This window comes from Aethalodelphis obliquidens, unplaced genomic scaffold (genome assembly GCF_003676395.1).
Source record: "Aethalodelphis obliquidens isolate GAN/ISIS:26980383/991018 unplaced genomic scaffold, ASM367639v1 scaffold69, whole genome shotgun sequence".
NCBI classification, from domain to species: domain Eukaryota; kingdom Metazoa; phylum Chordata; class Mammalia; order Artiodactyla; family Delphinidae; genus Aethalodelphis; species Aethalodelphis obliquidens.
This window is the reverse complement of record NW_020838013.1, coordinates 2,179,157-2,203,436: the sequence shown is the minus strand read 5'-3', so window position 1 is coordinate 2,203,436 and position 24,280 is coordinate 2,179,157. Positions and strand designations below refer to the sequence as shown.

The 24,280-nt window shown below is 60.8% G+C and overlaps 1 protein-coding gene across 2 annotated transcripts in view; it reads right to left on the bottom strand.

The window, feature by feature from the left end:
* CCDC88B (coiled-coil and HOOK domain protein 88B) overlaps positions 1 to 12,172 on the bottom strand; it is a 14,151-nt gene extending 1,979 nt beyond the window's left edge. The window contains exons 1-24 of one of the 2 annotated variants that reach the window (XM_027090898.1): positions 12,063 to 12,172; positions 11,640 to 11,773; positions 11,387 to 11,498; positions 11,223 to 11,292; positions 11,087 to 11,145; positions 10,900 to 10,983; positions 10,681 to 10,824; positions 10,330 to 10,478; positions 10,081 to 10,162; positions 9,771 to 9,929; positions 9,083 to 9,229; positions 8,799 to 8,907; positions 8,486 to 8,622; positions 7,274 to 8,404; positions 4,030 to 4,157; positions 3,835 to 3,952; positions 2,980 to 3,075; positions 2,757 to 2,897; positions 2,118 to 2,374; positions 1,629 to 1,772; positions 1,234 to 1,420; positions 943 to 1,088; positions 614 to 712; positions 253 to 419 (exon numbers count right to left, since the gene is read on the bottom strand). In XM_027090898.1, coding sequence (XP_026946699.1) covers positions 253 to 419; positions 614 to 712; positions 943 to 1,088; positions 1,234 to 1,420; positions 1,629 to 1,772; positions 2,118 to 2,374; positions 2,757 to 2,897; positions 2,980 to 3,075; positions 3,835 to 3,952; positions 4,030 to 4,157; positions 7,274 to 8,404; positions 8,486 to 8,622; positions 8,799 to 8,907; positions 9,083 to 9,229; positions 9,771 to 9,929; positions 10,081 to 10,162; positions 10,330 to 10,478; positions 10,681 to 10,824; positions 10,900 to 10,983; positions 11,087 to 11,145; positions 11,223 to 11,292; positions 11,387 to 11,498; positions 11,640 to 11,773; positions 12,063 to 12,122 — 4,060 coding nt within the window. In that variant the 5' untranslated portion in view covers positions 12,123 to 12,172. The remainder of the gene's footprint in view (positions 1 to 252; positions 420 to 613; positions 713 to 942; positions 1,089 to 1,233; positions 1,421 to 1,628; positions 1,773 to 2,117; positions 2,375 to 2,756; positions 2,898 to 2,979; positions 3,076 to 3,834; positions 3,953 to 4,029; positions 4,158 to 7,273; positions 8,405 to 8,485; positions 8,623 to 8,798; positions 8,908 to 9,082; positions 9,230 to 9,770; positions 9,930 to 10,080; positions 10,163 to 10,329; positions 10,479 to 10,680; positions 10,825 to 10,899; positions 10,984 to 11,086; positions 11,146 to 11,222; positions 11,293 to 11,386; positions 11,499 to 11,639; positions 11,774 to 12,062) is intronic. The other variant, XM_027090899.1, reaches the window with a different exon arrangement.
* Between the last annotated feature and the right edge of the window lie 12,108 nt (positions 12,173 to 24,280).

The window sequence follows — 24,280 nt, the reverse complement described above, 5'->3', positions numbered from 1 at the left end:
GTGGGTGGGTAGGATGGCGTGGGTGGCAGCGCAGGCAGAAGGGAGGTGCCAGCCAAGAGGGACACAGCAGGGATGCAGGGCAAAGAGCTACTGGAACCATCTGGGGGAGTGGGGAGAGGTTGCAGCAGGGAAGGCCAGCGGGGAGCATGTGTGCAAGCCACACAGGAAGACCAGAGGCATTGGCAAGCCCTGGGGGCGGGGGTAGGGGACATGGGGTAGGGACCATCTTGGTCACCTGACCCCCAGACCCACCTGTGCCATCTGCCTCCCTGCCCTCAGAGAGCTCCGTCTCCGGGGGGCCCCCTAGGCTCTCGGTGCTGCCAGCCCCATCGGCCCCCAGGCGCGGCCCCCCGTGGGGGCCCCCCTCCCGCCGGGGCCTCATCAGCCTCTTCACCTTGTCTGCCAGCCAGCTGCCCTTCCTAGAGGCAAGAGGGCACAAGAGGGGCTAAGGCCAGGGAGGAAGGAGGGACAAGAGGCCATGTCTGGGATGGCAAAGGCCAGGCAAACCGTCACTGGGGCCCAGACCTGGGCTGGGCCAGGGCTCGAAGGGCAGGGCAGGGCAGGGGCTAGGTAGGGACGATCCCAGGCCCACCAGGATGGAGGGGCCTCTCACTTGGTCCGGGGCAGGGGCCCAGGTTCCAGCACGCGGTACTGGTCCATGATCTTCTCCACCAGCTTCTGCTTCTCCCGGCGCAGGGCATTGAGCTGGTCCCTGGGAGGATGGGGAGGGAGGATGTGGGCTTGAGGCCTGGGCAGGAACACGGGGTACACCCTGGTACAACCCTGCCCGTTAACACAGCCTGACATACCCCAGGATGGGCTGATAAATGCCTGCTGCCCCGAGTCCCTGGGGGTCAGCCTCCCCCTTTTCCCAGGCCCTCCCAGGGCGTCTCCCCATAAACAACCCAAGGGGCAGCCACGCCGGCCCCCACGGCCCCTCACAGGTACTCGCGCTGCTCGCGGTGCAGGTGGTCCCGGCTCTCCAGGCTGCGCTCCAGGAGCTCCCGGTTCTCCCGGCTCAGAGCCTGCACCTCGGCCAGCAGCTGCCGGTTCTCCTCTTCCTGGGCGCTCCGGAGCTCCGTCAACAGCTGTCAGGGGCAGGCGGCAGGACAAGCGGGGGTGCTTAACAGGGCTCAGGGCCGCCGCCTTCCACTCTCTCCACGCTCTTGCCAGCCCCCAACGCCCCCTCCAAGCCAACCTTCCTCCCCAGCCACCACCCACCCCTCACCACACCTCACACTGTGTGGCCAGCCGGCAGGCGCTCAGGTCCAACTGCTGGTTGGACTCTCGCAGTCGCAGGCTCTGCGCCTCCAGCTGTGCCCGCTCCAGCTCCAGCCTCGCCAGCCGGCCCCGCAGCTCCCCGCGTTCCCCCTGCAGCTCACCTCGCTCCTGGGACACCTCCGCCAGCAGCATCTGAGCTCTGCAGAGGCAAGGAGAGCTGCTCTCCAAGGGGACTTGCCCCACCCCCACCCCCGCAGGCCCCTCATGAGGGCCAGAGGAGCCTTGATGGGGAGAGGAGGCAAAGCAGGACCCCACGGGGAAAGCGACCAACTCACCACCATCCCACTTCACAGATGGGAACACTGAGAACTTGCCCGAGGGGCGAGGGGCTGTGCCAGGGCTGGTACCTGTCATGCTCACTCTGCAGCCTCCGGAGCTCCTCCTCCAGGCCCCGCTGCCGATGCCCGTCCTGCACCAGGCGTTCGCGCTCTGCCAGCAGGGCCACCTCCTGCGCCTCCACGTGGGCCCTCTGGGCCTGCAGCTGCTCGTGCCTGCAATGAACAAGGAGCTAAGAGGGCCGCAGGGACCGACGCCAGGGCGTGTAGGTAGCTGGACCGTCTGGACCTGTAAGTCCATCGTCTCCTGAGCATAAGCGCCGGGGCGAAGCCACAGGGCAGAACGCTGTGCCGGACGCCCACCACTCCCGACCGCCGATGAGCCCCGGGGTGAGCCCACCCCGGAAGTGCAGAGAGCCCAGCCGCACAAGAGGGCACAGCAATGGAGGTGGGTCCACTGGTGGCACTGCTGCCTTGGTGGCATCAGACCCACCCAGGGAATCTGCTCTGGGCAGGTAGGGGGTGCCCAGGAGAGGAGCTGGGAGTTTGGAGGAGGCTCACCGGCCCTGCAGCTCCCGGTGGGCCAGCTCCAGTGCCCGCATGTTGGCCTTGAGGTCGCGGTGCCGGGCCAGCAGCCCCTCTAGCTCAGCCTCCTGCCGCCGCTGCAGCTGTGCCAGGGCCTCGTGATCCCGAAGCAGGGCCTGCTGCTGCCCGCGGGTCTCCTCCTGGGAGCGCCGCGCCGCCTGCACCTCTTCCTCCAGCACCCCCAGCTTCCTGTGCAGCTCCTGGCCCTGCAGCTCCAGTACAGACTTCTCAGCCTAGGCCAGAGGAGGGAGCAGGGCCTGCTGGGTGACGTCCCAGGCCAGAAAGGGGGTAAGGGACGGGGGCAAAAGGCAGAGGGCGGGGCAGAGGAAAGGAGAGAGTGGTCTAGGGATCCGAAGGCAGAGGCAGCCGTGGAGGGGAGGGCAAGTGGCACAAGGCAGGGATGGCACAGATGGGGCTGGGGTCGGGGCAGGGCAAGCAGGAGGGACTAATGGCCGGCTGTGGAGGAGAGGGCTGGAGACGGGGTGAAATGGGTACTGACGCGGGGGCTAGAGGCAGGCAGAGGGGGTACGGACAGGGGAAGTGGCAGGGTCAGGGGGAAGCGGCAGGAAGTGGGCAGTGATGGGGCAGGGGACAGGTACGCAGGCCGTCACCCACCTGCAGGCAGCTGCTCTGCTCCTGTGCCCGCTGACTCTGCAGCAGCAGCTCCTGGGCGCGCCCCCGCAGGCTCCCCAGCTGCCCCTCCAGGTGCTGCAGCTGCCCCTGCAGAGCCGCCTTCTCGGCGGCCAGCGTTGCGTTCTGCCCGGCAGGGAGGGGGTTAGCCGGTGCCAGGCCTCTGGGGCACACCCCCCAGCCCCGTGCCCACCATGGCGACACTCACGCTGCGCTCCACCTCAATGAGCCGCGCGCTCTGGGCCTCCGTGACCCTCTGCTCAGCCTGCTTCTCAGGCCCCTGTCCCACAGCACCCTGGCGCAGCTGCAAGGAGAGAGGGAGTGGCAGTGGCCTGGGCACAGCGCAGTGGACCCTTACCCCCTTTGGCAGTCCTCCCCCGTCACACTTCCCCCCACCGCCCAGCATCCCACAGCCCTGCCCTCCTTGCTCCGTCACTCTCCACCCTGCCCTTTGCACCTTCTCTCGGTTCTGCAGCAGAGCCCAGCCTCTGCCTGAGCTGTTGCTTCTGCACATCGTACTCCTCCTCTGGACCCCAGTTTCAACACTGCTTTCTCCAGAAAACCTCCGCCAATCAATCCCACACCAGCCAGCTAAGCAGTCTGCTGGGGGCCCACGGGCTATGGTCGCCTGTGTTCTTGCCTCTGTCCCAGGTGGACAGTGGGCTCCCTAGGGCGGTGGCAACCAGGTATGGAGCCGTACCAGAGCGGCGCTGAGCCCGCACGCAACAGGGCTATCAGAAACGATTCCCAACTTAGGACGATAGTCGCTGAGCTCAGGAAGTGGTGGTGCCCACGCATGAGGGACACAGCAGGTGCCTCAGAGTAAAGCCGCCAGGCTCTGCCCATTTGAGGAATGGGGGAGACGAGGTCCGGGCAGAGCCGCCTGGCTCCCAGCACAGTGCTCCCTCCTACAGGCCCCCAATCGGGGCACAAGGCGAGCAACTGGCCAAGAGCGAGGGCCAAGACGGAGGGGGCGATACGAGTGCACGCGGCCCTGGCTGTCTGTGTGCAGGATGGAGGGAGGAGTGGGCCGAGGTCCCGGAAAGCAGGGCAGTGGCCTCACCTGGAACAGCTCCTCCTCCAGCTGCAGGGCCCTCGTTTTGAGTGCCAGCAGCGCCTCCTCCTTGCTGGTGGCCGCCACCTGCAGCTCAGCTTCCAGCCGCTGCTCCAGGCCCCGGTACCTGCCGGGAGAAGTGTTGGCTCCCAGCCCTCCCCAAGTCCTTGCCTGCCCCTCTCTGCCCCTCGGGCAACACCCCACCTTTGGTGCTGGACCTCCTGCTCCCGCAGAAATTCCTGGTGCTCCAGAGTCGCCCGTTCCAGCTCCCTCTGCAGATGCTCCAGCCGGGCCCCCAGCTCCTGGCCCCGCGCCGTGGCCTTCTCTAGCTCCTGAGGGCAGGCAGAGAAGCCTCAGGGCCAGAAGGGCAGACAACCACCCTCACCCAGGCCTGAGAGTCAAGAGACCCAGCTTTCTGTCCTTGCTTTGTCACCCTGGGCAAATATCTTTCACCCTTTGGGGCTCTACTCCCCCATCTGTAAAATGGGAACAAGGCCTGCTCGCCTTGGAGAGTGGGTATGAAGGAGCTGGGGATTATAAGCCTGAGGGAGGCCCCTGGGCCAGGAGTCAGAGGCACTCGCTGGGCAAACGTCTTCACCTCTCTGAGCCCATGGTTCCTCGCGTGCCCAGCGACAGCTGGATTCACCCTACGTTCTGAGGCCACACGGGCCATGTGAGGGCCAGAGGGGCTCGGAGGAGGCGGGTCTGGACAGGACCCTCAGCCACAGGAGGGTGGCCACAGAGGGCAGGAACTTGGTGAGGGCCAGGCCTAACCGCAGTGGGAGCTGGGACGGGGAGGGCCAGGACGCCGCTGACCACGCAGCCTGTGGCGGTTGGGCCGTACCACTGCGGAAGTGGATAGGAGACCCACTCTGGCCTGTGGGCCCCGCGAGGTAGGGCAAACCATTCTGAGGTACGGGGGGTGGGGGCCCTGGCAGGATGAAACCCTGGGGAAGGCCCGACCATGACAGCCGCCCGCCAAATCCTGCCCTTGGAAATGGGGTCTACCAACCCTTACTCTGATCTTCCTGGCTTAACAACCCCACCCGGACCACCGCTCAGGGTCACTGCACTTCTAGACACCCTTGGCCACGGCCTCTCATTGAAAAACTAAGAGTCCCATGAGTCCCTGCTGCCTGCAGCCAGCAGCCACAAGAGCCCCAGGGCGGAGAATAGGAAGAACAGTGGTGCCCAGGAAGACCTGCATCTCGGGCCAGACCCCTGCCCTGCCCCCTGCAGGCTCCGGCCACAGCCGTCAATGCCCCAGCCACCGTGCCTCCTGCCCTCCCCCTAGCCAGGAGGCCCACCTGGACAACCCCCTTGGCCCCTGGTTCCCTGACCTCCCTCCCCTGGCCAGCCACCCCGGCCTGTACCACACCCAGTTATCACCAGGAACTGCTCCACCAGGAAATCTCACAAAATTCCCCTTTGTCCTCAGCCTCTTCCACCCTCTTGGTCCTCAGAGCCGGCTCCTCCAGCCGGCCAGCCCTACCCCTACCTTCACTGCCCACCTGCTGGCACTCCCTCTCCATGGATTAAGCCCATACTGAGTGCCAGGCACTGCCCCAAGCTCTCTACATTCATTACCTTACAGGATCCCGTGACACAGGTATTGTTTTTATTCTGGTTTCAGGTAAAGAAACTGAGACTCCGAGAGGTTAAGTAACTGGCCCCAAGCCACACAGCTGAGGAGGGGATCTGAGATATAATCCAGGTCCGTCTGACAGCATCTCTCAATCACCTCCTACAAAGTGGACCCCAGAGACAACCTCTTGGCCTTACCCTCTCACCCACACCTCCAATTCTCACACTCCCCAGGCCAAGCCAACAGCCTGTTCCTCACTCCTCTCCATCAGGAGGCATCTCGGAGCAAATAACTTATCCTCTCCGGATCTCAGTGCCCTCCTCTGTGCAACAGGGAAGAAACTGGAAACTGCTCAGCCAGAACATTTGGGTCCTCGTCCACAGCACACCTTCCCCTCAGCACTGTGCCCCACTGGCCTGAACACCCATCCCATTGCCTTGTGGTCTCCTCTGCTTCCCCTGAGGGGCCTTCAGACCCGCAGACCTGACCACTCTGCTCACTTTAAACCCTCCAGTGACTCCTCGTTGCCCTCATGAAAACAGCTGCAACTCCTCCCTTTACTCATAAGGAAGACGAAGCCCTGCCCTACAGGAAACCTGCTTAATGAAGTCTTAGTCTCACCTCCCTCCACTCCCCGCCTCACACTCCACCCCTACAAACTCGGGCCTGTACCTCCTCCTGGCTCACTGCCGTTCTCTCTCCTCCTCCAGGAAGCCTTCCCTGACGTGCTCCAGCCTGAGTCCAGTGTGCTTCCTGGACCCCCACGGCTCCCCGCACAGTCCTGTCTCCACCCCAGACTGTGAGTGAGCGTCTCCCGAAGGACACATGCACTGGCTGCCTGGTACAGGGCCTGGTGCCAAGGAGATGCCCGCAGACATGCTTGACTGAATGAATAGAGGGGTTTCCAGGTCTTCTCTCTCCTCCACCCCCCATCCCAGCTCCAGCCAGCCTCACCTGCCACCTTTTTTTTTTTTGGCCGCACCACGCGGCTTGCAGAATCTTAGTTCCCCGACCAGGGATTGAACCTGTGCCCCTGCAGTGGAAGCGTGGAGTCCTAACCACTGGACTGCCAGGGAATTCCCTCACCTGCCACCTTGACCACTGGCACTGCCTCCTATGGCCCCAGGTTCCCCTGTACACCAAGGTGACCCTCCCCAAACGCATCCTCACACAGGTCTGCCCGCACCCTTGGGTGAATTTCCCCGCCTGGGGATGGAGTACCAACACCTACAACGCTGGTCCCATGTACTTCTCCACCTTCCCCCACATCTCCTGGGCCCCTGAGCATCTCTAATGCCTTCAAGTCTTTGCACATGCTGTTCCCTCTGGATGAAACATCCTTCCCCGCTTAGCAAAATCTCGATCTTTCCTTAGAACCCTCCCCGAAGCCTCCTTGCCCCGACCCTGGCCTCAGCTCCCCTTCCCGTGGGGCTCCCGAAGCACTTTGCCTGTAACAACCAACGTATCTTGAGCCTTTGCCCAGCATGACTAGGCTCTTCACGCCATTATCTCCCTTGGTCTTCCAAAGACCCGCTGAGGCAGCTACGAAGAGCACCCCCATTTCACAGAGGGAGGCACCGAGGCAAAGCTGAGCAAAGCGCCACAGTCAGAGAGCCAGGATTTGCACCCAGGCCATCTAGCTCCATGCCCGCCTGCTACAGCCAACCCATCAAAGGCAGGGGACATCTGCCCCTCTCCCAAGCCAGGCATGCCTTTGGGAGCCAGGAGGGGACTTCGCCTTTCTATTTCCGGCCCCAGCTCAGTGCTGGGCACTCAGCGGCTGCTGATAGAGTTAATAACCCAAAACCCCAGCAACTGGCCTGGAACCCTGCTTCCTGACCCTGGCTACGAGCCCCGACATACCTCCTGGAGGGCCTGCCTCTCCCGGCGCTCCCTCTCGGCCTCCTCCAGGTGCCGGCGGCTCTCGCTCTGCAGCACCTGCAACTGCTCCTCGGCCGCCTCGGCCCGGGCCCGCAGCCTGGGCGCCTCTCGCTCCCACTGCCTCCGCTCGCGGCCCGTGGCTGCCAGCACCTCCGCCAGCGCCCCCCGCTCCCGCGACGCAGCCTCCAGCTCCCGGCCGGCGGCCTCCACCGCCTCCCGCAGCCGGGCCAGCTCCCGGGCCTGGGCCTCCACCTCCCGGTGGGCCTCGGCCTCTGCCCTCCGTGCCTGAGCCAGCTCCTCGGAGAGGCGGGCGGCCTCCGTGCCTCGGGCCTCCAGCCTCCAGGCCTGGGCCTCCAGCTCAGCTCGAAGAGCCTCAGCCTCTCTCCTCAGCCGTGCCACCTCCTCCTTGAGGGCCTCCTGCTCTGGGACACCACCGGCCAGGATCTCCCCTGGGATCCTCCCGTCCCAGGTCTGGGCCTCAGGAGCCCCCTCCAGCTTCTGCTGTGGTTTTTGTTGGGCTGGGTCCCCGACCATCCTCTCCAACTTCTGTTCATGCTCTCTGGCCTCTGCTCGCCCCTTGGGTAGGTCCAGCCTCTGGTCTAGGGTCTCCTCCAACTGCCCACAGAGGCTGGGCTCCGAGAGTCCAGGTTTGCTCTCAGGGTCCTCCTGTCTCAGCCCCAAGGCCTCAGGCACCGACTCTCCAGTCTCTCCTCCCAGCGACAGCTGGGCCTGAATTTTGATATCTGGACCCTGAGGTGGGGCCACAGCGGCAGGGGTCTGGAGAGGGGCTCCAAGGCCAGCCTTCTGCAGGGACTCCTGTGCCCCTACAGCGGGGCCTGACTTCTGCGCCATCGTGCCTACAGGCACCGTGACAGCCGCCTGGAGGGGCCTCTCCACCACCTTTGGGTCCAAATCAGATGCCTGAGGACACTCAGCTAACCCCTCGAGGGCTGAATCTGATGCCAGGGGAGCCGGGTCCAAAGCCTGGGGGCCTTCATCCCCTGCCTGACCAGCCAAGCCCTGGGGGCCATGGTCTGGGGCCAGCCGAGTCTGGGGAGCTGAGTCTGGCTCTGGAATCACGGAGTCCTCGCTCGGCTCCTCCAGCAGGGGGTGCTGAGGGCACATGAGAGGGATGGTCAAACCCAGAGGAGGATGCCAGGAAGGACGTGCTGATGCTTGGGGGAGGGGACTCACCTGGCCACGTGGCTGCCCCTGCAGCGCCCGGAGCAGGCCTCGAAGCTCCCGATTCTCCCGCTCCAGGGTCCGCAGCCGCCCAGCCTCTGCCTCCCTCACTTCGTCATGCAGAGAGGGAGCCGCTCCTGGCAGGGGCCCTGGGGTGTGGGAGAAGAGGTCAGGATCCCTCTGCTCCCTTACGGCTCCTCACCCACACCCACCACCCCCCGACACCCCCGGGGGAAGGGGATGAAATCAGAAGCTGTCCCCACTAAGGTGCAGAAAAACACAGGCAGCCTCCCACCCACAGCCCCTCCACTGGGGTCCTACCCACCCTCCCCAGGAGAGCCTGGGGCTGGCTCCAGGCTCCGCTGAAGCTCCAACTCCAGCTCCACGTTCTCCTCTGCCAGCTGGTCCACCTGATGCCGCAGAGAGCTCAGCTCCTGGAGGGGAGAGCAGGGTCAGACAAGCCCTCCCCGCCAGGGCCAGGCCAAGCGTGTGGGCTGGAGGGTCACGAGGGGAAACAAGGAGTAGGAGTCACAGGCATCACCAAGGAACCCTGGGGACCACTGGGGTCACAGCTCACTGCGTGACCAGGGCTCACTCTGGGAATCTCACCGCATGGGCCTCGCCCAGCCGGGTCCGCAGCAGCAGGTTCTCCCGCTGGGTCTCATGCAGCCGAGCACAGCGCTCCTGAGAGGCGTCCAGCTGCTCCTCCAGCAGCGCCTTCGAGGCTTCCAGAGCCCCGGAGAGCGCCCGCTCCTCCTGGTGGGGGAGCAGAGAGAGATGGTGGTGCGATGCCCCCAGCACTCCGGGGCCACAGACCCTGGCTCCCCTCCCCCATCTGACTCTGCACCCCTGTTGCTCTCCAGGCCCCGCCTCTCCCCTCCATCTGCCCCTCCCCCTCCAAGGTTTCTTCAGGTACCACTTCCCTAGCACCTGGCCCCGCCCTTCTCCTATGTAGGCCCTGCCCCTTCTCCCCAGGAACTGCCTTCCAAGGTCCTTCTAAGCCCCACTTAGCCCCGTTGCTCGGTGCTCTCTCCAGACACTGCCTCCCCTACAACTGGCGCCACCTTCCTCTCCAGCTACCCTTACCTACAGCCTCCACCTCTCCCCTCCATCTTCCCCATCCTCCAGAGGGCCTGTCCCCAGACACCACCTGACCGCGTTCTCCTAGCGGTGACTATTCCCTCCATCGGGCCTGACCTATCCCTTGGCCCAAATTCGCTCCTCTCAAGGCCCACCCTGTCCCCGGCAGGCCGCGCCCCCCATGCCCCGCCCCCTGCAGCCCCGTCGCCCCCCTCACCTCCAGCTGGCCCTTGCAGGCCTCTGCTGCCTGCAGCCGCTCCCGGCAGCGTCGCAGTTCCTCCTGCAGGCGGGGCAGGCGTCCGGCCCGCTCCCGCAGCGCCTCCGCCTCCTCGCGGTACAGCTCGGCCCGCTTGGCCTGTCCCGACAGTGCCTGGGCCTGGGCCAGACGATGCGGAGCTAGGAAGGGCCACCCGCTGGCCAGAGGGTTGAGGACGGGAAGGAGCCGGGTTGGGGGAGGCAGTAGGCTGGGGAAGGTGCGGGGGGGCGGGTTAGGGAATGCGGCCATGTTTGGGGGCACCTGAGCGCACCTCCTGGCGGAGCCTTCGAATTTCAGCCTCCAAGCCTTGCACCTCCACCTGGGAATCTAACAGCAGTTCGGCTTTCTCCTCCCTGGAGGGAAGGGACGCAGGAGGGGTCTGGGGACCTGCACCCTCCAGCCCTTGCTAGGCCTGAACCCCATCCGGACCACACCCAGACCTAAGCTGCGCTCCCTGCCCGCCACCCCCCACCTCCACCACCCCCCACCCCCGCCAGGTCCTTCCCAGCCAGCGGCTCACAGCTCCTGCCGGACACGCCGCAGTTGGGCCTTGGTGTTGGCCAGCTGCAGGGCCAGGTGGTGTGAGGCGCCCTCCGGGGGAGTCCTGGCAGGAGCCTCAGGCAGCAAGGGGGCCGCCAGCTGCCGCTCCAGCAGCAACTCAGCCAGCCGCTGGGGGACGTCAAAGGTCAGGAGTCAGGAGTGACCCGCCCCAAGAGCCCCACATCTGCCCCCAAGCACCACAAGACGCATGTGACTGTTGCAGCGCTCCACCCCCACCCGCACCTCCGGCACGCGGCTGGGTGCCCGGCTGGGTCCCCGTGGCCCTCCTCCTCCTCCTCCTCCTCCTCCTCCTCCTCCTGCCGCCTCGTACCTGGGCCCCCACGTCCCGCTCCCGAGCCAGCCTCAACAGTGTCCCCACCAGGCTCCGGGACAGCATCTCCAGCTCCGGAGGCGCCAGCTCCCCAGGCTCGGGCCCAGCCAGCGCCAGCACCAAGCCGGCCCCGGGCTGGGTCACCTGGAGGCACAGGGAGAGCAGGTCAGCCAAGGAAGTAGGAGGCAGGGTGTCCCAGACGGCCGACCAGACTTGTACCTCCTGGATGGCAGCAGCCAGCTCACTCTGGACCTCCAGGCTGAGGCCCTGGATGTGCCGGATGAACAGCTCCCGGTGCTCACACTGCAGGGGGAGCAGGGCGACAAGGAGGGGACAGTGAGGCTCACACCGGTGTCTCCCACCTCTGCGGCCAAAGCCAGACCCTGCCCTTCCCTGCCCCACTTACCTGCACTGATGCCCCCAGCAGTAGCCTAAGGATGCCTTCCAGCTCCTCCACCGCCTCCTCTGCAGGGCACAAGCCACAAGAGGTTAACGGGCAGGGATAGGGGGAAGAAGCAGGAAGGGGTGGTGGGAGAGAGCACCTGAGAAGGGGTCAAACCCCAGCGCCTGGAGGTCTGGGGGTGGAGACAGGATCAGCAGCTGCAGCTCCTCCTGCGGCAGACGGCAGACGGGGTGGGAGATGTGAGAAGGGCCTTCCTGCAGACAGGGGGCTCCCAGGCTCAGCCTCCCCCTCCTGACCCCTCACCTGGTAGAAGTCCCTCAGCCGGCCCCACAGGTGGTTCAGGTTCCACAGCCGCCAGGCTGCGGGCCCATCGTGGCCCCTGATCATTTGAGGGCCGCCTCGGGAACTGGGGGCACTGTGGGCACAGGGGACGATAGGTGGGAGGGGTGACTGAGGACCCACCTCCCCTAAACCAGGCTCTTCCCACCAGGCTGCCCGGCCCCCCTCCCCTCAAGCCCCCCCGCAGCTGCCCCGAGGCCCCCTCTGATGCCCTTACATGACGCCCAGCACCCGGAGGAGCAGGGCCCCGTCGCTGAGGCGTAAGAACCTCGTCTCCGGACAAAGAGGCCCCTCTCCTTCCTCCTCCTCTTCCCCCTCTGGCTCCCCCACCAGCCTGGCCAGGCCCAGCGCCTGTGGGGACACAAAGGAGTCAGCTGGCCTGGGTGGGAGGCCGCACTGGCAGAGCCCCTCTGACCTGCCTCCTGGGCCCGCGCAGCCCCCTCCTCACCAGTCCCCTGAACGCCAGTGGCCACGGACCTGGACCCCTTTTCCTGCTGCACAGCTGCCTGGACTTCCCCATCCCCACCTGAGCCCGCTCCTCCCCTCAGGCCCCAGCTCTACCCCCTCTCCCCCCACCCCACACCAGCCCCTCCCTGCTGCTCATTTCCCCTCCCCAGACTCCCTCGCACTGCCCCCTCACCCAGGTGGCCAGGCTCCCACTCAGGAAGTCTCTGATCCTGGGCCCCTTGCCCCCATCCATGACGGGGTCAGGGTGTCGGTCCCGCTCTGGTGGCTACACCTGCCCTGAGAGGAAGAGGAAGTCCCGAGTGGGCCCAGGCCCAGCCACAGACACCCTGTGCAGCTTCCTCCTTCCGGGTGCTGGCAGCCCCGTGCACCCCCGGAGTCCTGCCTCAGCGCCACCCCCCTTCGCCTCCCTGCATCCTCCCAGCATCTTGGGCAGGGCCAGCTCGGAGGTTAGCAGGGGAAGGTGGAGTCAGGGCCGCCCAGGAGCAAGGCCCACAGCTCTCCTGGCTCGATGGACAATGGCAGGTGAGTCCTCCCCCTCTCTGGGCCTCGGTTACCCAACTTGAAACCCAAGAGGGTGACCTCAGCCTTGTACCTTCCAGGGCCTCGGAAGGGGCCTTACACGGGGCATCTAGGTGCCCACACCTGCATCTTCTGATTTGCCTGGCTTCCCTTTCCCCTTGATGTTTCCCAAACGTACCCAAATCACCCTCCCAACCTGCGAGGCTTGGGAGGTGCCGCCTCCTCTGAACCCCGACCAGAAGTGAGTACCCCCTCCTCGGACCCCCCCCCATACTCTATATACACCGGACTGAGACAGAACGTCTAGCCCGTGGGCTAGTGACCTCACAGGCCTCAATTTCCCGTCTGTGAAAGAAGTGAGTTAGAATCCAGCCTCTGAGGGACACAGTTCAATGCAGAGACCAGCAGCACGTGTCTCACAGATAAACCACGAGGCCAGGAGGACACCCCAGTTCCTCCACTGCTCACTACTGGGCTCTGTGTGGGACATTGCTGGGTACTGAGATGTGGTAAAAAGCCACATAGTCCCTGCCCCCGTGGTATGCCCAGTACACTGGGGAGACAGCTACGCAGAAAACCACACACACACACACACACACACACACCCAAAATGTAACATTGCAGCTGTACTAGGTGCATTGACAGGGAAGGGATTTGACGTCAGTGGGATGATCAGGAAAGGCATGGGGGGTGGGGTGGGGGGATGACCATGAAGCTGAGATCAGGGATACCTGGGTAAACTAGGCAAAGTGGGGAGGAAGGAAGGGCATTTCAAGCAGCCGAAGCAGAACGTGCAAGCGTTCTGTGGCAGCTGGAAGCACGGCCCGTGTAACGTTCAGAAATTATTCATGTTTCATCGATTCCCAGACACTTTGTTTCTCACATTTAAATCGCTGAAGTCAGGTTACATGGTAGAGTTGCTGGCTAGCCAGCAACAGTCCTGACGTCATTGTCATTGCCTGCACGTGCCCATACTTCAGAAGCATCAAACCCTGCCGAAAGGGCGTCAGCAGCTTGGGAGAAAACCCCAGAGACAAGAGCGGAGCGCTCTTAACCCCAGGCCCCAAAGGGTGGGAGCTCCCGGGGGAGAGGAGCCAGACTTGTCAGCAACACTCCCAAAGCAGAAATCAGAGTCGGCTTGCTCTGCGGTCCTGCACAGTTGGCTTAGGACTCTGATGGCTGCTGGTGGTTTCCGGTTGTCTTGTGAATTTCGGGGGGGAGCACCGCTCTCCCGAACTCTTGATGCCTCACAGGAGTGGGTGGCAGGGAAATACTGACATCGCGCCTCTGTCGGATTCCAAATGTGAAGGAGTTTTCTGAACAGCGTAAACTATTTCTTTTGCTTATATTTTCCTTTTTATGTGTGCATCAGAATTATGTATGATGAGAATCTATGTCTAAGTCAAAAAGAGCTCCTTCGGGGGCTTCCCTGGTGGCGCAGTGGTTGAGAGTCCACCTGCCGATGCAGGGGACACGGGTTCGTGCCCCGGTCCAGGAGGATCCCACATGCCGCGGAGCGGCTGGGCCCGTGAGCCATGGCCGCTGAGCCTGCGCGTCTGGAGCCTGTGCTCTGCAACGGGAGAGGCCACAACAGTGAAAGGCCCGCGTACCGCAAAAAAAAAAAGAGCTCCTTCGGGAAGTATAAAATAGTCTAGTGATGAAAGAGCCTTGGGACATAGTTAACTGGCAGCATTCTTCTTTTAGTGGCATTTTCTTTAGCGGCGTCTTTTACAATCGTTGACATCTTAGATTTGCTGCAAGATGGGGCAATATTGCAAACACAGGCTTATCATGAGCCAGTCCTGGTTACCAATACTTTACACTTACTAACTTATTTGCACAGGACTAGTTTATGAAATAAGGACTGTGGGTTATCTCCAATTTATAGAGAAGGAAACCGAGACTCAGAGAGGTTAAGAACTTGCCCAAAATCACACAGCTCTGAAGTGGTAGCCTGACCAGGCAACAGGAAGCTGCGCAGGGTTGTTAGCAGAAGAGCATATCCAGTTGTTTAAGCCTCCCTAGAAGCATCTGGAAATGCAGATAATCCTCTCAAAGGGTTGTTACAAGGATTCCACAAGCTGGTGCCCGGCTGAAGCATTCATGAAATGGTCCCTAGTGTGGTCCCAAATTTCAGACACCAGACACCAGTTTATTATCTTTAGTATTAATAATATCAAGGGTCCATCCAGATTGGACTCTGCGAATCTTACACCTATTTCCATCCGCCCCTACCTCGGGATTCCAGCCCAGGAAGTACTCCGGAGAACCCGCTCTGGGTTAGCGAAGAGTGGTGAGCGGGCCTCACCTCCCAGCAGCCAAGGGCCCCTGCCTTGCTCCGTGGCTTCCGAGTCACACCCTTCCTCCAGCCTCCTCGGAGGCCTGGGCCGTGTCGCCCCATTGCTCTTGCTGATTGCTCTCACATTCGTCACTCCAGACATGCCCGGCTGCACCTCAGTCTCTCAATCTGGTTCTATGAGTTGGTTCAGCTGAGTCAGGCAGAGGGAGGCTCGGGGGGCAGGCGGGGGGGAGGAGGCTGGGGAGGGGCTCCCTCATCAGCTGACCCCAAGATGTTGGGATTTCGAGGCTCAATTAACTATTGAGGGATGTTCCTCAGGGGCTGGCAGTGGTCCCTATCCCTAGGCTAGATTTTTTTCCTTTAAAAAATTGTTCAGGGGCTTCCCTGGTGGTGCAGTGGTTGAGAGTCTGCCTGCCGATGCAGGGGACACGGGTTCGTGCCCCGGTCTGGGAAGATCCCACATGCCGCGGAGCGGCTGGGCCCGTTGAGCCATGGCCGCTGAGCCTGTGCGTCCGGAGCCTGTGCTCCACAACGGGAGGGGCCGCAACAGTGAGAGGCCCGCGTACAGCAATAAAAAAAAAAATTGTTCAGGAACTTCCCTGGTGGCACAATGGTTAAGAAAACGCCTGCCAATGCAGAGGACACGGGTCCGAGCCCTGGTCTGCACATGCTGCAGAGCAGTTAAGCCTGTGCACCACAACTACTGAGCCCACCTGCTGCAACTACTGAAGCCCAAACACCTAGAGCCCGTGCTCTGCAACAAGAGAAGCCACCGCAAAGAGGAAGCCCACTCGCAGCAATGAAGACCCAACACAGCCAAAAATAAATAAATAAATTTATTTCAAAAAAATTGTTCAGATGCATGATCAAAAATGTCAAGAGAGAGTCCGCCTGCCGATGCAGCGGACAGGGGTTCGTGCCCCGGTCCAGGAAGATCCCACATGCCCTGGAACGGCTGGGCCCGTGAGCCATGGCCCCTGAGCCTGCGCGTCTGGAGCCTGTGCTCCGCAACAGGAGAGGCCACAACAGTGAAAGGCCCGCGTACCGCAAAAAAAAAAAAGAAAGAAAGAAAGAAAAAAATGTCAAGAGTGCCTAAGGATATAGAGAAAAAATCAAGTCTCCCCCTCTTCACTCCCAAACCCAGTCCCCAATGCCATGCCCCGTTAGCATTTTCTGTGTCCTTCCTGAGCTGCAGCTGCCCAAGTCTGTCACAAGTGGTTGCAACCACACCCACACCCACACCCACACACACACACACACACACACACACACACACACACGTTACGTGTGCACCTCCATGCTTTGAGATATATTTCACAATCTGCTTCATTTCTGTTCAGAACCGTTGGCCTTGGCCTCTTGAATAGCTACATTGTATTCCACGGTGCGCTATCCCATCATCACTTTGTCTCTTATTGACAAAGATTTTAAACATTTGCATCTTTTGCTATTCCTACAGTGCCATAATGACTGCTCATCTCAGAGATCTTTTTCTGGAAGTTTTTAAGGTGGGGTGGGGGGTGTTGGTGCCCACTGCTGCCAACATGTGGATTCAGGAGGCAGGCAAGAGGCAGAGAAAGACAGACAGACAAATGGACAACGTCGTCAACTGCCTGCAGCCTCCTACCTCAGGGCTCAGCTTCCCCAGCTGCACAGGGTGGGAGCAGGAAGGACTCCCACTTCCCTACTGGTTTTGAATTCTCTGGGTAGCCCTAGTCTGACCCCAAAGACCCGGGGCAGGAGGGCTCGAGGGCTCTGGGGCTCCAGGAAGCAGAGTCCAGGGAGGCCAGGGCAGGTGGCAGCTGGGTTCAGCCAGAGCCCAGGACCAACCAGGCCTGAGTCAGAGAGTGGCTTTTTCTCGCTGCCTGCGACAGGCCCCACCTGATACCCCAGCGGCTTGGCTGGGGCCCAGCTCCCTAACCAGATGGTTCAGGGCCCCAGGCTCAAGAACTAAAACCCTAAAACAGCCTCCAGGGCTTTCTGGGCACCTGACCCTCTGGCGTTGGGTCTGAAGGACTCTCTACTCCCCACCCAAGTGTCTGAGAAGGGGTGTTTTTCCTACTTACCATTTGGGGGTGGAAATAGCCAGAGTTGGACAAGAGCAGAAATGCTCAGCCCAGTAACCCAAACAAGCTGCCCATGCGAGAGGAGGCGGTGGGAAACCAGAGCCAGGGAGGGGAGGGCCCAGGGCCATCTGCCGAGTGCCGGGCCAGGTGCCCAGGGCCTCAGGGTGCAGCCTGCAGGGCCTGGGCCCAGCTCTGAAGAGAGCCCGGTGCGGCCCAGCCGCCACTACCTGACACTGGGCCAGCTCTCCCTTTCTGCTCTCCCCAGGGCTCCCCGACGCTCCCGGGGGCCCTGCCTCGCCCCGAGCCTCTCACCGAGCCTGGCACCCCGGCACAAATCCTTCTCCTGGTGGCCTCCACCCAGTGCCCAAGGAGGTGTTCGGAAACACTGACTGACTCATGACCCTTCTGTGCTTAAAACCCTCCAGTGGAGGGACTTCCCTGGCGGTCCAGTGGTTAAGACTCCGCACCTCCAATGCAGGCGGCACGGGTTAGAGCCCTGGTTGGGGAGCTAAGATCCCACATGCCTCGCGGTGTGGCCAAAAACAAAATCCCTCCAGTGGCTTCCCCTATACTATGAATCAAGTTCCAGCCTCTCACCATGACCTCCCAGGCCCCGCAGAACGGCCCAGGCTCGCCACCTGACCCTTGCCCCCCACACACACCTCCCAGCCTCACACCCGCTCCAGCTTCCTCAGTCTCTCTTCTGCCCTCAGCACCTCGACATTTGCTGTTCCCCAGCCTGGAACACCCTCTCCAACCCACACACGTGCACAACCCCCCTCCCCCATCTAGCTCCATCTCCCCCTACTGGTGCGCCTAATGGCCTCTTTCTCAGAAAAGATTTTCCCTTTTTTTTTTTTTTAATAAACCTGTAGATTACTTACAGTTTTGTTTTGTTTTTAATTTTATCTATTTATTTTTGGCTGTGTTGGGTCTTCGTCGCGGTGCGCGGGCTTCTCATTACGGTGGCTTCTCTTGTTGCGGAGCACGGGCTTTAGACGCGCGGGCTTCAGTACTTGCAGCATGCAGGCTCTGTAGATGTGGCTCGCGGGCTCTAGAGCGCAGGCTCAGTAGTAGTGGCGCACAGGCTTAACTGCTCCGCAGCATGTGGGATCTTCCCAGACCAGGGATCGAACCCGTGTCTGTTGCATGGCAGGCGGATTCTTAACCACTGTGCCACCAGGGAAGTCCGAGATCTTCCCTTTCTAAAGGAGACCCCAGTCCTTCTCCCCTCTTAGTCTTAAGCCACTCTGCATCTTCCCTTGTTCGCTTCATCTGCTCCCCACTAGAGTGGAAGCTCTGTGAGGGCAGGGATGCCATGGAGTCGTCCAGGGCTGCGGTCTGGGCCAAGGAAACCATGAGAGTGACACCGACACCGTGTGCTGACCACTTGCCCATGCCAGCTCTGTCCTTCACATATGTTAATCACTCAATCCCCTCTACAGCCATAAAATACAGGTACAATTATTACCATCTCCCTTTTATGATGAAGAAACTGAACACAGAGAGGCTGTCACTTGCTTCAGGCCACACAGCCAGGAAGTGCTGGAGTGCAGTGGCAGCTGAACTAATGGTTTTGAACAGATGAATTCCTACTTCAGGGAACTCCCTGGTGGTCCAGTGGTTAGGACTCTGCACTCGCATTGCCAAGGGCCCGGGTTTGATCCCTGGTTAGGAAACTAAAATTCCACAAGCCGCGTGGTGCAGCAAAAAAACAAAAAAAAAGAATTCCTATTTCAGAGATGAGGAAAGTGAGGCTCAGAGGGGTATGAGGGTAAACCTAAGTCCTCTCTCTGAGAGCTGCATCTCCTCCCGCGGTCCCCACTGCCTTTTTGCTGCCTGCTGGGAGGGTAAGGCTGGAGCCCAGAGCCCAGTTAGCAAGCATGGGGAGACCCAGTGCCAAGCCCTGAGGTTGCTAGCCTCCCTCATAATTAAAGACACACACATCAAAGACAGCTCTGAGGTACCATTAAAAATCCATTAAGCGGGGCTTCCCTGGTGGCGCGGTGGTTGAGAGTCCGCCTGCCAATGCAGGGGACACGGGTTCGTGCCCCGGTCCGGGAAGATCCCACATGCCGCAGAGCGGCTGGGCCCGTGAGCCATGGCCGCTGAGCCTGCAGCGTCCGGAGCCTGCGCTCCGCAATGGGAGAGGCCACAACAGTGAGAGACCCGCGTACCGCAAAAAAAAAAAATCCATTAAGCAAGCAAAAAGTAAATCCAGAAGGTAAAACTCGGGTTGGCTCACTGAGGGGAAAGGGGGAGAGGAGCACATGCATGTATTCCTGATGGTCCTTAAAACGGCCTCAGGGTTTTCAGACACCAGTAAAACCACCAGCGCCCTTTGACCCAAGCACTCTCAGTATTTGGGAACACGCCCTGAGGAGGAAGCCCAAGAGGAAACAAAATCAGAAATGTGTCTGAAGCTGCCCGTAGCCAAATCGTGGACAAACCCAGATGTCCACCAGGAGAAGCCAATCGTGCCGTGGCTTGTGGACAAAATCCTCTCTCTGCCCTCATCTGGGCTGCTCAGTCCACTCTCTCATCTGCCTCGCCTTTAGCCTTTACACAGGCTGTTCCCGCCACCTGGAGCACACTTTGCACCTCTGCTCACCTGGCTATCACCTATTCATTTCTCGGCCGCAGCCAGAAGTCCTTTTCTCCCTTCCTTTCCCCCATGGGAGGGTGGGGTAGTGGGCAGGGTCCTTCTTCTGTGATACCCCAAATGACCAACCTGTGCTTCCTCTTCACATCTTCACCACGCTGATTGTAAGCACTCATGCGGCGTCTGGCGCCCCCACTAGCCTGGGAGCGCATGGAGGTGGGACCAGAGCTGCGCTGGTGCTGCCCTGGCTGGGAGACCCGTGGCGCCCGCAGGGCCCGTGCCCAGCGTATTCACTGCTGTGTCCCAGAGCCCCGCACGTGCCTGGCGCAGAGATGACTCTCAGGAAACAGCCGCAGGATGCAAGATACTGATGTGACTGTGGGAAGCGGAGCCCCCGGAAGTCCAAATGAGTCTTCACAAGCACACGGGGCACGCACACACGCATCGCAGTGCCGGGCGAGACCAGCAACAGCCTCCTCTTGGCAGAAGTCTCTGAGATTAAAAATCCACCTGAGGGACGCCCCTGGCGGTCCAGCGGTCAAGACTGCGCGCGCTTCCACTGCAGGGGGGCCCAGGTTCCATCCCTGGTCGGGGAACTAAGATCCCGCACGCCCCTTGGTGCAGCCCAAAAAAAAAAAAAATCCATCTTAGTAGTGGCGATGGCTGCACAACTTGGTGAATAGACTAAAAACCAGTGACTTGGGCTTCCCTGGTGGCGCAGCGGTTGAGAGTCCACCTGCCGATACAGGGGACAGGGGTTCATGCCCCGGTCCGGGAAGATCCCACATGCCACGGAGCGGCTGGGCCCGTGAGCCATGACCGCTGAGCCTGCGCGTCTGGAGCCTGTGCTCCGCAACGGGAGAGGCCACAACAGTGAGAGGCCCGCGTACTGAAAAGAAAACAAAAACAAAAAAAACACTGACTTGTTCACTTTTATTTATTTATTTAAATTTATTTAATTTATTTATTTATTTTTTTACTGCGTTGAGTCTTCGTTGCTGCGCGGGGGCTTCATCTCGTTGCGGCGAGCGGGGGCTAGTTTTCATTGCCTTCAGTAGTTGTGGCTCGCAGCCTCTAGAGCGCAGGCTCAGTAGTTGTGGCACATGGGCTTAACTGCTCCGCGGCATGTGGGAGCTTCCCGGACCAGGGCTCGAACCCGTGTCCCCTGCATTGGCAGGTGGATTCTTAACCACTGCGCCACCAGGGAAGTGTCAGCAAGTCTAGTTCTAATTAAGAACCGCTATAGTCAAGTTTATGCTGGAACAATGGGAACCAATATCCAAGAAGCTGGAGAGAAGATAGCTTTCTGTCTCCCTCTCTGCACTTTTTACTCCTTCCCAAAACACATGTTGAATATTTCCCACATTCCCTACCCTGAGCAGGGCACCTTACCTGTGTTAAGAAAAAAATATGATTCCCAGCTCAAGCAGGCAGAGTTGGTGCAAATATTAACATAACAGATCAATACGCATGTTTATTAGCACCAAAAATCTGTGCCTTCACACAGATGCTACCCAAACTTCTCTAGAAGTTATACAAATACATGTACGTACACACACGCGCGCGCACACACACACACACACACACACACACTTTCTCTGCTGTCACTCCTCTATGCCTGTGCAGCCAAACCCAAGCCAAGACCAGCAGGGTGTGTCCTCCTGGGGCCAGTAGCCTCCAGGGCTCCCAATCATGGTGCCTGCATGGCTGAGCCCAAGCCTAGTCTAGGCCAGAAATGCTGGGACCCCTTCCAGCCCTCTCGTGCTCTCAGAAGCCCGGGTTTGATTCTCTAGGAGATGACAAAGATTCCCCTGGAGATGTCTTCCCAGCTCCGTCTGGTGAGGCTTTGGGTGCCGGACAACATAAGGAGATCCTGGGAGCCTAGAGACATTGGACGATAAGAGAATCACTAGCCCCATTATACTCATGTGGAAACTGAGGCCCAGAGGGGCACAGAACGGGAATCATCAAGGACAGGCCTGGGATTTGGCCTCTCTCCTAACTCCTAGCTCTTTCCCTGCCAACATGAAGGCTGCATGGTGGAGAGCGGGGGTTCTTTTTCTTTTTTATTCCAGCCGTGTATTGGGCACTTACTGAGTGCTAGGCACTGCGCCAAACGCTTTACGTAAACTGTCTCATGCATTCCCCACAATGACCCTATGAGGTGAGTTGGATTATTCTCACTCTAAAGATGAGGGAAGCAGGGTCAAGGAAAACCAAATAGCCCGCCCAAGGTCCCCAGCTCCCTAGTAGCAGGCTGGGACTCACAGTCTGGTGGTCTGAGCCCGAGGCCTGGCAACCCCGCTCTGCTATGATGCATCCCAGGTCGGGGACGGGGCTCACCTGGAATTCTGGTAGGACTTTGGGAGTTCCTTGAAACTTTTAAAGAGCATGTAGGTGTCCATGTGTGTGCACACGTATTCAAACATGCATTTTCTAAGGAAAGGGGCATTGCTCTTAGCAATACTTCAAAAGAATTTCTGACCCAGAAAAGGCTCAGAATCGCTGATACTGAGCAAAATCCTTGACCGTCTAGGTAGAAGTTGCTGTGGCCTTGGGCAGGTCAGGACATGCCGGGGAGTTTTACTTGCAGATGTGTCGGGTGAATGTTTGAGGGTTGGTTGATTGATTCTAATGTTGGCCTTTAGGCCACCAACAGCCCAGGCAGGTCACGTACAGTGCTCTGTCACGTGTAGCCTCAGGCCTCCAGAACCTGCTGGTCTAGGCCACCGTGGCCTGGCCTGCCCTTATCTATAGGCCTGAAATCTGACCTGTCCGCTCTGCAGGTGGAGATCTGCCAGATGCTCTTACCATGAGATGGTTGATCTCGGCCACTCCAGCACCTGGAGCAGCTCACAGGACACCCACCACACCAGAGCTGAGCCACACGGCCAGCATCCAGGGCCACTGAGGCCAAAGGCCCGCCTCCACCCACACCGAGCTCCCATCATGCCGTCCGAAGGGGCCACCCCGGCCCTGGAAGCCCCTCATCCTGCCCTAAAGGCCCAGCCAGTGGCAACAGGACCCTGGAGGGGACACTTCCTCTCAGAGGCCTCACTGGACTTCAGCCAGCCCAGACATGAGGCCAGGAGTGGAGGAACAGAGGCAGCTGAGTGGCATGCATGGAGACTGGGCTTGTCCTGAGAGTGGGGAGCTGCCAGAGTGGCACAAGGTCTGCTGGGAAGAGGAATAAGGGTGCCAGCCCACAGGGGGCCCGCTTGACCTGCCATCTACACCAGCAGACACCCGGCTCTGAGAGCCCAGCTGCTGACTCTCGTGCTCCCTCCACCTGGGTCCCAGGGGTTCCAAACCACTCCCTGGTGTGCGCACAGGTGACCACGGAGGAAACTACATACTCCTCAGTTTCCTCATTTGTATGATGCGAAGACTGAGAGATGGTGTCTGGGAAAGAAAGGGCCTTCCCACTGTCCGGTCCAGGACAGCACTGTGACCCAGGGCTTGGCAGGGACAGGTTACAAGGGCTTGGGAAGCTGGAGGGGTGGTCAGCCCCCTGCCCCACCCCAGCCCAGGACCCCTGAGGGGTGACAGACTGTGGGAGAGAACCGAAGGGACAAAGGTCAGTGGGCCGGCCATCTCAGGCAGGCTGAGCACCTGGGACCCCTGCAGGGAGGCTGGCCCCTGCTGAGGGCCCACCCACAGGGACACCACCCCTTAGACCTCCGGCCGAGTGGTCCCCTGGACTCACCCTTCCCTCCAACACCCACAGGTCCCCCCGTCCCAGCACCCACCTCCCGGACATCACTCGGTCATCAATCCTGCCCCGCACTGGCCTCTCCCCTGCTCGCTCCGCTCCAGCTCTACGTCCACACGGGAGCCCAGGTAGGAATCTGACCTGTCGCTGCCCTGCAGGCATCCTTCACTGGCCTGAGGGGCCCGCAGGGTGAAAGGTAAGCAGCTTACAGGGCTGCCCTCCCGGCATCCTCTCATTCAGCTGCCCCAGCGCTGCAGCACCTTGGGGCTGTTCCACTCTCCATACCTATGGTCACATTGCTCCCTCCATCTGGAGCACTGGTCCCACCGCCTCAAGGGCTGTGTCCTGCAAGAGGCCTTTCCTTGACCACCTCTGAGACCTCTCAGCCTGCCCTAGGCAGCTCTGCACCTGCCCTGAGCCTCCACAGATGGCCGGGCAGGGCAGGGAGGGCCCCTCAGAGCCTGGTGCTCACAGGGCACATGGCAGGTCGGTGCCACACGTGAGTCAAGTTTCCAGGGGCCAAGTCCAAGTTCCTCTGAAGTGGCTGGGTGAGCCAGGCCTACCTACCTAACCTCTCTGTGCCGTAACAGCAGTAAGAACTCACATCCCACAGGGTCGTGGCGAGGATTTGTAGTTTAACTCGAGTACCTGCCTCCCTTAGGCTGTGAGCTCCTCAACACGGCAGGTGTCTAATAATCACTGTCTGCTGCCAGACACAGGGCTTCCCAGGGACAAGAGGCAGAGGCCCAAGGGGGCAGGGCCTGCAGACAGCCATGGACCTCAGCCCCAAGCCCCACTGGCCTCCCTGACCCCCAGCCCCTCACAGTACACCCACTGCTGGGCAGGTCTCACGAGCATCTCCTCCCCTCTACAGCTCACCTAGACCCTGCTCCCAGGAAGCCCCCGGACTGAACCGGCACTGCCTCCACGGATGGAGCTCCTTCTGCCCATCAGATGGTCCCACGTGGCCAGGGGCCCTTCTTGGGATGTGGGTGTTCCCAGAAGGGGTTCAGCAGAATCTGAAAGAATGGTGGGGCTGAGGTTTGGCCCAGGTGTCGGGGGGGCCTTGGGACAAAGTTTCTACCCTGAGGTCTACAGTCAAAATGAGATCATCCATCACCCAGGTATCGGATGCAAAAGGTCACGGGCCCTAGGCAAGCCCAGGTCTGCCCAGGGCCTTCCCAGGTGAGCT